This window comes from Nestor notabilis, unplaced genomic scaffold (assembly GCF_000696875.1).
Source record: "Nestor notabilis isolate BGI_N333 unplaced genomic scaffold, ASM69687v1 scaffold4609, whole genome shotgun sequence".
Classification (NCBI taxonomy): domain Eukaryota; kingdom Metazoa; phylum Chordata; class Aves; order Psittaciformes; family Psittacidae; genus Nestor; species Nestor notabilis.
In genome coordinates, this window is record NW_009944897.1 from 81,856 (window position 1) to 96,214 (window position 14,359).

The following is a 14,359-nucleotide window of genomic DNA, read 5'->3' on the forward strand; positions in this document are numbered from 1 at the left end:
CAACTGAGGCTTTTTGGCAGCCAAGTTCAGCCAACAGTTCTGACTCTGTCACGAGTTTCTACTTATTAGAAAAGTCCTTCCCCCTTCCACCAGTGGAAACACTATGAATCATTTCCCTCCCCTTTCTTTGTTAGGAGCAAATGCCATCAGTGTTAGGACCCTGGCACTGGCTTTCTGACTCCGGGAAATCATGGATGAAAACAATCCATGGAAACTGGGATCCCCAGTAAGACATTATTCTGTAAGGAACACACCTCTTTCTTGGCCACTGTCAGATTGCCAGCTCGTTGACAATCACATGCACTTCCATGAGAAACATCAAATTTCTATCCCATTATGTTGTGCTGTAAATCATCTATTTTACGTTGCAAGGTTGGCAGTGTGTATTTAAATGCTTCATTTGGCAGTTGTTGTGTGACAGGTACCTGATAGTTTTGGGCAGCACTCTGAGGTGAATGTCACCACTTAAATGCATTGAAGGGAATTTGTGTCATCTCTGATTGCACATCTGTGCTTCTTCAGTGTATAAAAATAGTAACAGCTATGTGTAAGGAGAAGAAGCCTTCACAAAAATACTTGAGCAGCAAAATGGTGTCAGTTACGCTGGAGAAAGCTACATAACCCAAAGGGAGAACCTGTAACTGCATGAGAGCTAAATTCTTTACTCTTTTTTTACCAATGCAACCCCAGTGTAACTGCAAAAAGAGTCTGACCTCCTCTCATAAGCAGACTCAGTATCTGAGAAGTTGATTTTGGGTTGAACACATTTCTTGGCGATACATACACAGACCTAGTACCTCTCAGGTAAAAAGAGGGGTGAACCAAGAGCACAGTAACAAGAACAACGTGAAACGGGAGCTCCTAGGAGACAGCTGAGTGACAGAGCCTCTACAGCTGGAGCTTCTGTAGTCAGAGGCAGCACATGTCTCTTTTAAACATAAATCAGATGAGACATTACAGTACTTTTAATACACCCATTACTCTTCAAGCTGTCTGCTGTTGAATATTTATCATATGGCTTGCTTTGCGTACTGCCTTCAGAAGTGTGGTGACTGTACTTGAAGTAGAATGTGAACTTGCATTTGTCCATCACCCCTTTAACAGTGGGCTTGGACTCTTCCTAACTTTCAGCAGATGATCCTTGCATGAAACAACTGCTGTCCTTAGACCAATCCATCACTCAGACATCCCTTGAGAGGAGACTCAAGCTCAGCAATCAGAGAGTAAGAGCAAGAGGTGGATCTGCTCTCTGGCAGATTTGGAAAGGAGCTAACCAGGAATTTTGATGCCTCCCTCTTGCCCCTGCCACAGCTCCCATTCACTGCCTGGCTCCAAAGAGCAGCAAAGCTGGGACCTTGGGGCTGAGCCACTGGCACAGTGTTGGGAAGATCATGAAGACATCTCTAGAAGGTCCTGAGGCTTAGATATGCAACACCTCTCCTTGGCAGTGAAAGGTATAATTAGGAGATTTGTTTTAGAGGCTGTCTTAGAACTTACAAATCACCTGTCTAGGGCAGTCGCTGCTGTGACGGCTGGCATCTGCTGTGATTGTAGGGTCTGTATAGGATATGTCTGCCTCCCTTGAAGAAGAAAGCCTGGATTCTCCTGCTGGGCATACCCTTGGGGAATTATAACGCTTCTCTGCCTGGTCATGTCTTGCCTCCAGACTGTGCTCCACAGTGCCAAAAAGCCCACCAGGAGCTGGGCTTCTTCCCTGCATGAACCGCGTTCCTGACCACTACAAGGCGTTAGGCTATGGATCCTTTCTGGTGTGTTCAATACAGACCTGTAAACTAAGGAGAGGACCAGAGTGTTGGGACGATTTTAAACCTGTTTGTTCTTGGGGTCCATGTACTTGTTAAAATCTGTGCTACTCCTAAGTATGAGGTTGTGCAGGAATAAAGTGATATTCAGAGGATGCCTTTAAGCTTGCAGAATCAGTATCTGCCCTATAGACAGTCTCCTGCATAGCTTTTATTCTTCCCACTTTGTGCACCCACTGTGTATGCAGGAGGAAAATGGAGTCTTGTGGGAGAAGAGGTGTGTGGTCGCAGAATTAAAGACTACATCTATATATGTATATACAGAGAGATGAAGGGATGATTTAAGATGTCCCCTACAATGCTAAACCTGATACTTTGCCTCTTATCCACATTAATTTCCTAGGAATAATATTTTCTTTAAAGAAAAAAGGATAAAAATAAATACTGTTATCCTGCATTAGCAGCAGGGCTGGAGACCTGTCTTTCCCACGTCTCTCCTTCCAAGCGCTGCTGTCCTCGGAGTCCTTCCTTACATGTGCCAGACCTCTCTTGGCTTAGTCTGAGCCTGGTACATCGGTGAATGAAATATTTTGTACGAGGCAGCATCATCCCACTTAGCCTATAGCTTCCCATCTGAGTCCCAGACAGACTTCCCATTCACTTCCTGGTTGGGCTGCAGCATGGTTAAAAAGCTGCTTGTCCTTCTGTAAAACAGGGGTGTAGTGCCTGAAGAGGCTTAAAAAAGCTGCAACAAAATTCAGGAGAGAGCTTTCCATTAATGGGGTCTGTGGCCAGTGCACCCAGTTGGAGAATGCGAAGAGTGTACAGCATGGGTCTCTTGGGTCACCTTCCTTTTTCAGTCCTATGGGACCTCCCCTCCTTTCAGAGGAAGACCAGTAGAAATAGGGGAACTGGAGAAAGCAGTACTAACTTCTACTGGATCTGCAGAGGTTCCTGCTGGTCAATCATGATGGCTTTGTTCGAGCTTCTGTCAGCATAGTCAGTCTTCCCAGAAAAGGGGAGAAGCTGGACATTCGGGAAGTTGTTCTTCCTTAGAGGTGCTTCAGTACCCCTGGCAATGAGACTCTTCTGCCTTTGTGAGGGGGTCCCTCCTTGCTGCCCACCAGAACTGCTTGGGCTTGCAGAGTGTCCTTTTTTTAGTTCTTGCTCTTACTCCTTAGTGCTCTAAACTACTCAACCTTCTCCAGATCTCAGTTTTGAATGACTGAGACTAATAATGGACTGGGCAGCTACAGATCTTCCCACAGCCCTTGTCGAGCCTTTTCCAGCTTCCAGTAGTGGAGGGAAAATTTTCTTTTTCTGAAGGGATAAAAATGGAAGCACCTTCTGGGCTTTGCTTCATCCTAACAGCACATTCATCCTGATATTTTCCATCTCCATGTAAGGAGTGAAATAAGATTCATCAAATCCTGGGGTCTTTTTTGTACTTTGTGTTTAATATAAAATTCCTTATTATTATTTTTAGGAAAGCTGAATTGCATTTACAGGAGATCTTTAATGTGTTTAAGTCTTTGGTTCCTTTATGTTTTCATATGGTCACCCGTTCAACTTTCGACTCACGTCTTGAACTGAAAACAGGAAAGCCAGAAAGTGAGAATGTTTCCAAAATGCTGCTTTCTCTTTGCAGTATATTTATGCAAGTTGCAAAGAAATACCGAGATCTCCCACACCAGCATTTCTGGAGCATTGAGAAAGTGCTCCAGAAAGTCTTTTCTCTACAGCTACCCTCACACCCCTTGACCCCCAAAAAGGGGCTTAGTGCAGATATGCAGTGCAAGTGCATTGTGATCCTGGAGGCTGTCAGAAATAAGAAGAAATGTTTTGGAAGTGCAGGTAGTTCTCCCCATTCACCGGACAGAGAAGCAGGAAAGCAGCAATGGTTTGGTGTGTCCAAAGAGAGTCAGTGCAGGGAGATGTGAGCGCTACTTCCCTTCTCCAGCAGCTTTTGACCTAATCATTCAAGCTTGAAACATCTCAGATGCTTACTGAAGATGTGCCTTGTTTTCTGTGACTGCGTGGCACCACATCCTACAGAGATGGCTCATCACCGTCTTTGTAAGGAGATAACCAAAGGGAACCAAGGGAGATAAATTTATAGCAGTAGGAAAAGGCTTTACCTCACAAGACAAACTGTTTTGCTGCCAGAATTGGAAATGGAGATAAACTACTTTCTCCTGTCTGAAACAAAAGGCTTTATCACCTTCCAAATTAGCAGCTATGGAGGAAAAGGCAATCAAAAGAGACAGAGTCTGGAAAGGTTTGGAGCCTCTGCTACTGGACTGTTAAAGGCTGCTATTTCATTAACTTCTCAGCTTGTGTAATCATGACAAAATCAAAGCCACATATTCAGATTTTGCTTCTGATTTCATTTCCTAGTCCATTTTCTTATCCCGTGATCTATGGATGAGTATCGTATTTGCCTGTTGGCAGAAGTTTGGAGCTGGGAGTGGTATATATGTCAGTGGTTTTTTTATGGGCTAAATAATGCTGGCAGATACTGTTTTCTTCCACCACAAGAGAACATATAATTTATTCCTGTCTCATTACATTAAAAGAAATACAGCACAAAAGAAAAAAGGAAGAAAACCACCAAAAAAGGATATGAAGATATAATCCCTTCTACCCGAAAAAATACCAACTCTATGACATCCTTGTGTGTGGGGAAACTCAGCTTCTAGATTATTTTGATAAACTTTGTTACAATCAGTTTCACACAAAACCCAGCCGTTCGTTTAATCTTAACTGCTTGCAGAAATGTCACCCAGTAAGGACACTGAGGCTATTATTTCTTTTACTTTCAAAAAAAGAGTTTGTTTATTTTCCTTCTGTTATTTGGTTTCCCTCTGTAGATTTTTAAGGGCTCTGCCACCAAAAACCTTGTATTTACTCATGAGCTGGCTGTGTGGTTTGTCTGCCCGTAAGGCAGGAGCATCCGCTGTGGGAGGTAGCTGAGTGGGCAGGCATGGGATGCAGATGGAGCCTGCATCCCACCCCAGCGATGCTCCCTGCACTGCGAGCATGGATGTGCCAAAGCAGCCTCAAAGTAGACGGGAGTCATAACATAGTGTCAGTCCATTCCAGGAAAATGCCATCACTGAAAGGAAACCAAAACTTTTGTGTTATCTACAGGACAAAATCAAAAGCATCCCTGTGAGTCACTGTGGTCCCCTTTCAGCAGCTCACACAAGCAGGATTTTGGTGGCAGTCACCAAGGTTTCACAGAGCTGCTGTGCCTGTGGCAGCTCTTGGCCATGTGCTGCATCTCCTGGGCAAACTTAAGACCAGCAGCATCCATCTGCAAGAGGTGCCATGCCTGCCTGGTTTATAGCTGTTGCTCCCCATCCCTCCACTGTGTGCCCTGCAGCGTGTTTCTGTGCAGTTTGCCCCAAGAGCAGGAGCAGATCTGCTGCTCACACCTCTTCCCAACGTGCTGTCCTGTCTGCCTCATAGCAATGGGGGGCTTCAGTCACACAAGGCTGCTGCTGTGTGAACCTCTCCAGTATCGGGACTCCTCCACTGGGAGCATAGCAGGGTTGCGGAGTTCACTGGCACTGTCAACAGCCATGGTTGGAGCCAGGGATGAAACCCTGTCTGCTGCCTATCTGCATGGTGCTGTTGCACTATCCCACATGGCAGGCAATTCCTCTAACGCTGCCCTTTCATCTGTTCCCTCCTCAGGCAAGATCCTGTTCCGGAGGAGCCATGTCCGAGACGTAGCTGTGAAGAGGCTGAAGCCCATCGATGAGTACTGCAGGGTAAGAGCGCTGGGGGAGCGTCTGGCAGCCCAGCTCGCAACCACCATCAACGCTGGGCTTTCCTGATGGATACTGCTGAGAGCTGCTGCTGTGTCAAGTCCATCATATGGAAGGATGGTCTTTCCCAAACACCACCAAAACTAAGAGGGCAGGTGAAAACAGGCCACTGCTCCCAGGGGCCTCGCAGCATCTTCCCCTGCAAACTTTGTGCCTCACTTAGTCAGTAAGGCTGTAAGCCTCATCTGCCCGAAATTATTTCTTCATCAGCCTTGATGAATGCAGGGGTTGAGCAGGCAGAGAGGCACAACTAAGATGGTGTTTTCTTCTGTTGCCTGCCCATGTGTCCTCCAGTGCCGCATGGGGGACAGTGCTGGCTGGTTCAGCCCTGGGGTGGACTGGTGGCTTCCAGGAGTGCTTCTCTTGGTGAGTGAAAGCCTGGGAGTTTATTCCAGGACTGAGAAGCACAGCCGTGCTGAGAAGAAGGTTAAGTCACCTGATCTTTCCTTTCTAGTTTGGAGTTTACGATTTGATAATAATTAATCCTCTGACAGTAGATTAAAAGTAATTTCTAAGCAAGACAGATACCCGTTTTCTGTAGAGGCATTGAGCGCGTCAGCGCATAATTTAAACCCCAGACTTCCTCTCTTATTTCCTATGGGGTTTTCTTTCCATTTTTAGAAAGCCAGAGGAGCAGGTGGAGGGGAAAAAAATACATTCCCAAGAACTTCTCCAGTCAGACATTTGCTCACCCCAAATTGGGAGCAGATCGCCGAAGCGCCTGAGGCATGCTAGGGCAGCAGGGTTGTGTGTGTGTGCGTGTGAAACCCATGCCATCTGCACCCCCCAGGCGGGGAAGCTGTGATTAAAGTCTTATCTCATGAGATCAGGCTTTTTTTGTGCGACAATTAACGCACTGTCTTCCTGCCGGGGCCCAGCATCCCTCTCTCAAGTATGTGGGGTCTCACTGCATCCCCGGCCGCCCTCCTTCAGACAGGAACTGCCGGCGACGCGAGTGGTGAGGGCTGATGTCAGGGTTCACCCAGCAGATGCGTGGTGGAGAACGCGGTGGCTTGTGCCGGGGGCAGCTCCTTCTGTGGGACCCCATTGTCTGCGCCCCAGACAGACCGGACCTGACCCGGCTGGGCCTGCCGGCGCCCCACTGGTCACCGCCGAGGGGTATGTTGTGGCATCGGCACTGGCACGTTTGTTGACACCGTGGCACTGCGATTGCCACCCTCCTCCTCGCCTCCTTTTTTCTCCTCTGGAGAAGTCTGGCTCAGTTTATAGAATCACAGAATGGTTTCACTGTGCTTCAGATGGTTCGGGGCAGATCTGCTGCTGCTGCCCGGCTCAGAGAGATGGCTGGATGCTTCCCCGAAGCCAAGCTGTTTACTTAACCTATTTATTAATAGGCACTCCTTTTCTGAGCATAGAGCCAGCCGTGTTGGGTTAGCCCTGTTTCCCCCAGCACAGTGCTTCCTGTCCTCAGCAGTAGCCACAGTGGTGCCCAGCAACGAGTATGACAAACCTACAGGGACTTCTCTGGAATATTATCACACGTTCCAGTGAACTCTGTCTCGTAAGTTTCTTGTGCCTGATGTAATGTCTTTTTATTTCATGTGCAGTTTACTGTAATTTGTCTTTAGTTTGCCTCTCTACTTCACAGTAGAAGATCATAGAATCATAGAATGGTTTGGGTTGGAAAAGACCTTAAGATCATCTAGTTCCTACCCCCCTGCCATGGGCAGGCACACCTCACACTAGACCAGGTTGCTCCAGTTCCTGTCCAACATGGCCTTGACCACTGCCAGGGATGTTTAAATCTGGATGGCATTGGAGATTGAGGCTTGTAGTCACTGAAAAGTTTGACCAGGCATTGCATCTTGTGTATGAGTACATCCGAGAGGGCTACATCCTCCAGTGTGTCTTTCTGCATGGGGTGTCAGGTCTTTAAGGAAAAAAGGCCCTGGCTAATTCATCCATTCCCCTGAAGTGTATCTTGCTGTAGTGTGTATGAACATGGTTGTGTCTGAACAGCCTGGGCTGCAGGTAGGTGAGTGCTCAGCTAGTGCTGGGCAGTAAAGTAATGCCAAGCTTTTCTTTCTATTCTCTGCATTTGACTCCAAACCCATGCCCAGACATTAAATGTGTCCACTGTAGGTGGTAGGCAAGCTTCAATAACAGTATAGAAGTAGCTATGATGTCCTCTGCCTGTCATCAGATCCAGGTATGGGCTGATTTCTTCACCTTCTGCTACAGCTTCCTTCTAATTACAGAGCATAAATGAAGATGGTAGTTGGTAACACCATCATCTGGCACAGGATGTTCCCAGTCATTCTTAAATCCCACAGCACACAGTTGACAACCTGTGTAAATAATAAACAGAGGGACCTGAGAGGTGCAATTCATTCCTCTCCCAACCGTTCTAAGTCTGCACATTTTGTTAGAGTAAGTTCTTCTTTTGAAGGTTTATGGTTCATCCAATTTGCATTCATTCAAAGAAAGATTGTCCTATGCTATTGCTGTTCCAAACCTGGCACAGGATATGAGAGTCCACAAGACTGAAAGTAATTATGAAAACCAGGCACTGGACTTCAAAGGTACAATGAATTTAGGGAAACAGCTTGTAGAAGGAGAGCTTCTTGGTGCTGTAAAGTCAGTGGTAGATCTGCTACTGACCTTCAGCAGGGACAGGATTTCATCTCTGGGGCTTAGCAGAGGCTTAAAATTCAGAAATGCTTTCTTGCTACCTTCACTGAAAGTCACCGCTTAGAGGGTTTCTGGGAACATGGCCTTTGTAACCTTACTGTAATCTTTCCATCCCAATATGTAGTTAACCGGAAATGACAGCAAGCTGTGAACTGGGAACAGAAAATTAGGTGGTGAGTCTGAACCAGAGTGGCCTCGCTTTGCCAGCCTGAACCAGACACAGGGTCTCCCTCCATTCAGCTGTAACTACAGTGGGAATCTGGGTAACTTGGTAACTTGCTTAGCTAGATGTTAACTATTAGAAAGCTGAAGTTCAATGCAATAAATCCCCTCTTGGTGTAAGAGGGATTTTAATGTGGGGTTTTTTGGCTAATAAAATAATATTACTCTCTATTGTTTCCTACTTTGTAGCAGCTACTTAGCTACTTGTGCATGTGTGTGACTTGAGAGTGGGATCGCACTCACATCTCTGAAAGTGTTAGCTGTTTTCTGCATTTCTTCCTCTGTCCAGTGGATGTTTTGACTCTTCAGGGAATTGTACAGAACAGGAGAGCAAGAGCATCATTTTGACAAGTTCAGTCCTGTTTCTATAAAAGAAGGGTGCAAAGCTCATGTCCTGTGCTAGTCCTAAAATGGGTAGGCAGACAACATGCTTGATTTTGAAAAATTTAGAGAATTATGCTGGAATGATGTGGGTGAAGTTGGTGGAGAAAAAGAGACGTGGGGTAATAAAACGAATAAATGAGACAATAGACCTTTGTCCACTGGAATCTGTGAGGAAGCAGAGGAGGGAGGCAGGTTCAGATGCAAAGTTCATAGTGATTTTTTTGTCAGATGAGGGTTGTCCATCGATTTCAGCTGCCCTAGAAAGACAAATCACAGATGGGCAAATGAGCGGTGCAAATGCTCGACCATTTGCTGTTGTGTTTTTGCAGGCTGCCTCTGACAGAGCATGGTGATTTGCACGGCTGAGAAGCAGGTCTGACTTCTGCTGTTTGTGGTGTTGCTTCCTGCTCCGGGCACAGGAGCAGTGACAGGCAGAGAGTTTGTGGTGATATTCGGCAGTAAGGGGAGGTCTGCAGAATGTTCTGTGTCAGGGCCATGAGCTCTCTGGACCCTAAAGTGTGGGCCTCCCACCTCCTCACACCTAGGTGATTCTTCATTGCATTGTACCAGTTTAAAGAAATGCCATCATGGAGGTAATCAGGCCAGTGTTTTTCTTAGGGCTGCAAGAAACTTTGAAGTTGCAATGAAAAACAGAGGAGTGGGGGACACAGGGGAAGATTTCCAGGACTTTTCCCATCTGTAAACATGAAAGTGCAGGGTCTGGATGTCCTTACCGGTAACCTGAGTGAGTTACCAAACAAACTGTGTTTTGCCAGTAAATGTGTGCTACCCACTGGAGTTGGTATCTCTGGATGATTTCCCTCTTAACTGTAGGCTTGGAATTAGTTTAGTGTGATTTAAGGTCTTCTGAGCTCATTGGGCCTGGTTTTCTGAATTTGTTTAGGAGTTTTTGCCAATGTGAAAGAAAGAGCGGCTTCATAACCTGCCCTTGCCAGGGGCATTTTATTTATTAAGCTTTTGATTTCTCAGACACACCTCTGGTGTGTGTTTGCCCAGTATATACTGTCCTGTGTTCAAGAAAGACCTCTCAGGTTGGTGGTTCACAAAACCACTGTACTGCCCTTACACAGCCCTCTGGGAAGACTCGGGACAGCATTTGCAGACTTGCATCTTTCTGTGCATTGGTCCTAATTGAGGGAAGCATCTTTGTGCATAGAAGTTCTTAAGATGTGAAGCCCCATTGTCATGAACACCTGCATTTGTGACATACTTTCGTGCTGTCCTGACTGGAGGTGGCTTTAATTAGAAGCTTATATGGGATTTTCTATAGTGAAGCTGGAGTACCCAAATGCACATCACCTAAATAAAAATTAGATGAGCAAGTCACATCAGTGCCAGGAAATACTGGTCACTTTTATTATTGTTCGGAATTTGAGAGACCGTACTTCAAAAACACGATTACCTCCCTCTTGGTCTTTTAGTCCTGCCTCTCTTTCAAGTTTTAATTCTTGAAGCTGTCAAGACAGAAACACAGATGTTTCTATCCATTGTACAACTAAGCTAGTGTTGACTGAAGATGTAACAATAGTCCTGGTCAAGAATGAAAGAGTGGAAGTGGAAAACTTTCAAACTTCATTTTTTATTCTACGTTTCAGCATCCCAATGCATTTAGACCAGCTGCAGTAGTGAGAGTTAATTATTTGCAACAACCTCCTCAGCACCTGGAATAGAGCCATGCTTTCCATTGCCTTATGGTCCTTCCATTGGAAAGCCCTTCTGTCCCACTTATTTTCAAAACTCTGCATCCTCCTTCCTCCTCCCCTCCACTCTTTACTTATTCCTGTATCTCCCCACTTCTTTTCCAGTCTGAGTCACCACCATGCACTCTTCATCCACTTCTGTCAGTGTTTCCCATCCAACCGCCACACTTCTAGTGCTTTGAGTTCAAGCTTAGAGTTACTTGAAGCTCTCAACAGAACAGGAAAGTGTTTTCACATAGGTGAAACAATTTATTTCTCTGTTCTGAGAAATGAACTATTTTAGTTGCACCTTCCCCCTTTCTGGACTCGTGACCATTCCCAAACATCTGGCACTAATCATGATTAACGTTAATGAAAGCAATAAACAATTGAGACCAGGATATTTCATATGAAAAGTCAGGGAGTCATAACCATGCAGTACTGTCAGCTGGTTCTGGGTATTTGTGAGCAGAGCTAGGATTAACCCCACTGAACATTAGTGATTTAAAAGCTACGCATCTGAACTGCTTCAACAGACTATGGAGAGGCACAATCAATGATTCACCCCATCCAGAGCTAGACATCCATGATGGGGTAGACTAAGCACCCCCTGAAGGTACTGGTCTTTCTCTAGCAATTATACAAGTTGATAGACAAGTGTGACCAGTCTCCCATTTTAGACACATATAGGTCAATGGGGTGAATATTATTCTGTGTGTATATACATGCATGCCTACATACACACTGTATATCACAGAATCTTTAGGGCCAGAAGGGACCTCTGGAGATAATCTAGTCCAACCCTCCTGTCAAGGCAGGGCCACCTAAAACACGTTACGCAGGAGCACATCCGGGTGCATTTTGAATGTCTCCAGAGAGGGAGACTCCACAAGCCCCCCGGGCAGCCTGTTCAAGTGCTCTGAGACCCTCAATGTAAAGAAGTTCTTCCTCATGTTGAGGTGAAACTTCTTGTGTTTTAGTTTATGGCCATTGCTCCTCGTCCTGTCACTGGGCACCATTGAAAAGAGTCTGGCACCATCCTCCTGGCACATGCCTTTAAGATATTTATATGCATTAATAAGAACCCCTCTCAGTCTGCTCTAGACTAAATAGGCCCAGCTCCTACAGTCTCTCCTTATAAGAGAGATGCTCCAGACCTCTGATCATCCTTGTGGCCCTCTGCTGGACCCTCTTCAGTAGTTCCTCATCTTTCTTGTACTGAAGAGCCCAGAATTGGACACAGATCTCTACATACACACGTCTGTGCATCTGTTCTTTTTAAATGTATCACATAAATGCAGCACACAGAACTCAGTGCGTCGTTACAAGTGCCCACATGGTTTTACGCCCATGTGCATGTATTCCATGAAGCCTTCGAGCTGTTTCCAGTGCACGTAACTGTTAGCAATGGGTGCTCTGTTTGCTTCGAGAGGTGTGTGTGGCATGCAGCAGCCTGCCTGAGGATGAGTTGGCGCTGTGCGAGTAGCCAGCCGTGCCCAGCACCAAGGGCTGCCTGCTCATGCCCTGCCTGATGATAAAGCTTTTCAATAGCCTTTTGAATCATTCACTCTGGGAGACTGTCTGAAACCTGTAATATAGAGTGACAGACATCGTTGCAGGCTGAAATAATACATAAAAGCCTATCTCCTAGGGAGGGCGTGAGGTCTGAGCAGTGCACGTCCGCCTTTGTGTGCTGAGTGAAGAAACACGCTCTTACTGATAGTACTTGATGGTTGTGCAAGGCTGAATTCTGCTTGCTGGCACTTTTTATCTCTCACCTTTCCTGTGCAAATTCCTTGTTGTCTCTGGATGCTTGCTGTTTGTAACTGTGTTCGTTTACCTCTGGTTTCCACAACCCAGGAAGAATGTGATTTCCCTGTCCTTTCTAGCCTTTTACCTTCTGTTTCCCTCTTTTCTTCACCCTTCTTTCCTTGACCCTGCAGTCTTTCCTTCAGGCTGATGCAGCTCTGCCCTGGAACCATCCTGCTGGAAATGCCAGAAGTGTGCATTTTCCTCTTGCAGAGTGTCAGCAGTGTCCCTCATCTCCTCAATGCACTTTTTGTTCACTCGCTGGAATCGCGTTGGACTTGGCTTGCTCCTGCCTGGCTGTTGTGTGTTTGCTGAAGAGAGATTTGTTTCTCAAAACAGCATTGCTGCTCCCTGCCACTGTCCAAAATCAATAGACTGACTGCCTGGTTTTACACCCTCGTTTGCACTTTCTTATCCTTTTTTTTGGTGTTTCTTACCACTTCTAAGGGTTTTGTTCTTTAACAAAAACAAGTTAAAGACTTTACATCTGAGCTCCCCAAAAAACATGCAATGGCAAGTTACTACCTGGTGGATTTCATTCCACCTCTGTGCACAGGGCTGAAGATTGCAGCACTCTGGGAGGTGATTCAGAAGCTGGAGAGCCAGCCCTGCCCCAGGGTGGGAAAGGTGCATAGTCGGGTGTGGAAATGACTTTGGCTGATTTTTATCCATTGCCTGCAAAAGTCTGGAGTCACTGAGGTGCTTTTCAGTTATTCCCCTTTGGCCCAGCAGGACCACAGTGCTCCTGGAAATTTCCAGGCAGCAGACCAATGATCGGGGCGGGGGTTGGATTTCCTAAAACTTCCCTGGATTTAGAAACGCAAATCTCCAGGGCAGCTTGGTAGGATTTGTGTTCCTCCATCACTGAAAACCCATTCTATACGCCAGCTCAGTATTGACATCTGTAGCCTGTTTTTTGGGAAGGGTGAATACCTCTGACCTGTGGGGAAGTGGTGACTCTTTGAGAAGGCGCCTGATGTCCAGGACCCCCTGTGATAGGTATAACTTAGGTATTTGTGTTTTTCTAGTAATGATACGTATCATTTGCAGTGCTTGCTCTTGCCCCATTGACTGCACAAGTTCAAGCCCTTTGAGATTTCAAAACACACTGTAGATATTAAATATCTGAGCCTCATAACCTTTCTGCAGATTAGGTAAGTGTTATTGCTCAGCACTGTAAATGGGTAACTGAAGATATATCCCTGCTGAATTTGATGGAAAGAGGTTAAGTAACCTGCCCAAACCGAGAAGGGTGTTAGTAACAGAGCCATCACTAAATTTCAGCCCCATCCGCTGTTGGTTAGACAGCATTGCTTCTCTATGTCTGTCTCCTGCTTGAGACACAGTTGAATAAAACATGCTTTAATGTTGTCTATGTCCTTGTTTTCCTGTGCTGTCTATGCATTTCTCTTTCAACATGCTGTGATTGTTGCTATTCCTGGGCGGTTCTTGACTTCCTGGTGTTAGTCCTAATTTGCCAGCTGCGTTTATGCACTAGGAATAAGGACAAAAAGCTCACACCTTTGTTATGCTTTCAGGCAAGATTGAATAGATACCAGTGGCAACCAGGGCATCCTTCATTCAAATTAGAGCACTTGAGTTTTCCAGCTCTTATGTTTCATCCTGTGTTAGTGCAGCAAGCAGTAGTGCTCTGTACACATGCCCCAGCACTTGGGCACACTGCGCTGTTGCCTGGCTTCTGCATCTGATGCTGCTTTCTTATTGCTATGTATCTTTTGCTGCTCTATAGTGCATTTCCATGTGACAAGAGGCCAGGGTGTCATTCTTCACACACCTGCTGATATCAAATGGATTATCCTCATGTTTTTATAACATCCCTCCAACAGGGAAAAAAAAAGAGAGCTGTAGATATGGAAGCACTTGGCTTTGATTTTCAGGCCAGCTCAAAACAAGACCCCATCGTGTAATACTGGACATCTGCAGTTTCAGAGGAGGAATTTTTAATTTTTCAGCTCTTTTCCTTCACATCCCCAAG

At 45.8% G+C, this 14,359-nt stretch overlaps 1 protein-coding gene across 1 annotated transcript in view; it reads left to right on the forward strand.

Annotated features, from left to right (window-relative positions):
• LOC104412036 (SH3 and PX domain-containing protein 2A-like) overlaps nucleotides 1-14,359 on the forward strand; it is a gene marked incomplete at its 3' end in the record, with an annotated part of 206,100 nt that overhangs the window by 65,506 nt on the left and 126,235 nt on the right. Inside the window, exon 4 of the mRNA XM_010022629.1 lies at nucleotides 5,463-5,539. Coding sequence (XP_010020931.1) covers nucleotides 5,463-5,539 — 77 coding nt within the window. The remainder of the gene's footprint in view (nucleotides 1-5,462; nucleotides 5,540-14,359) is intronic.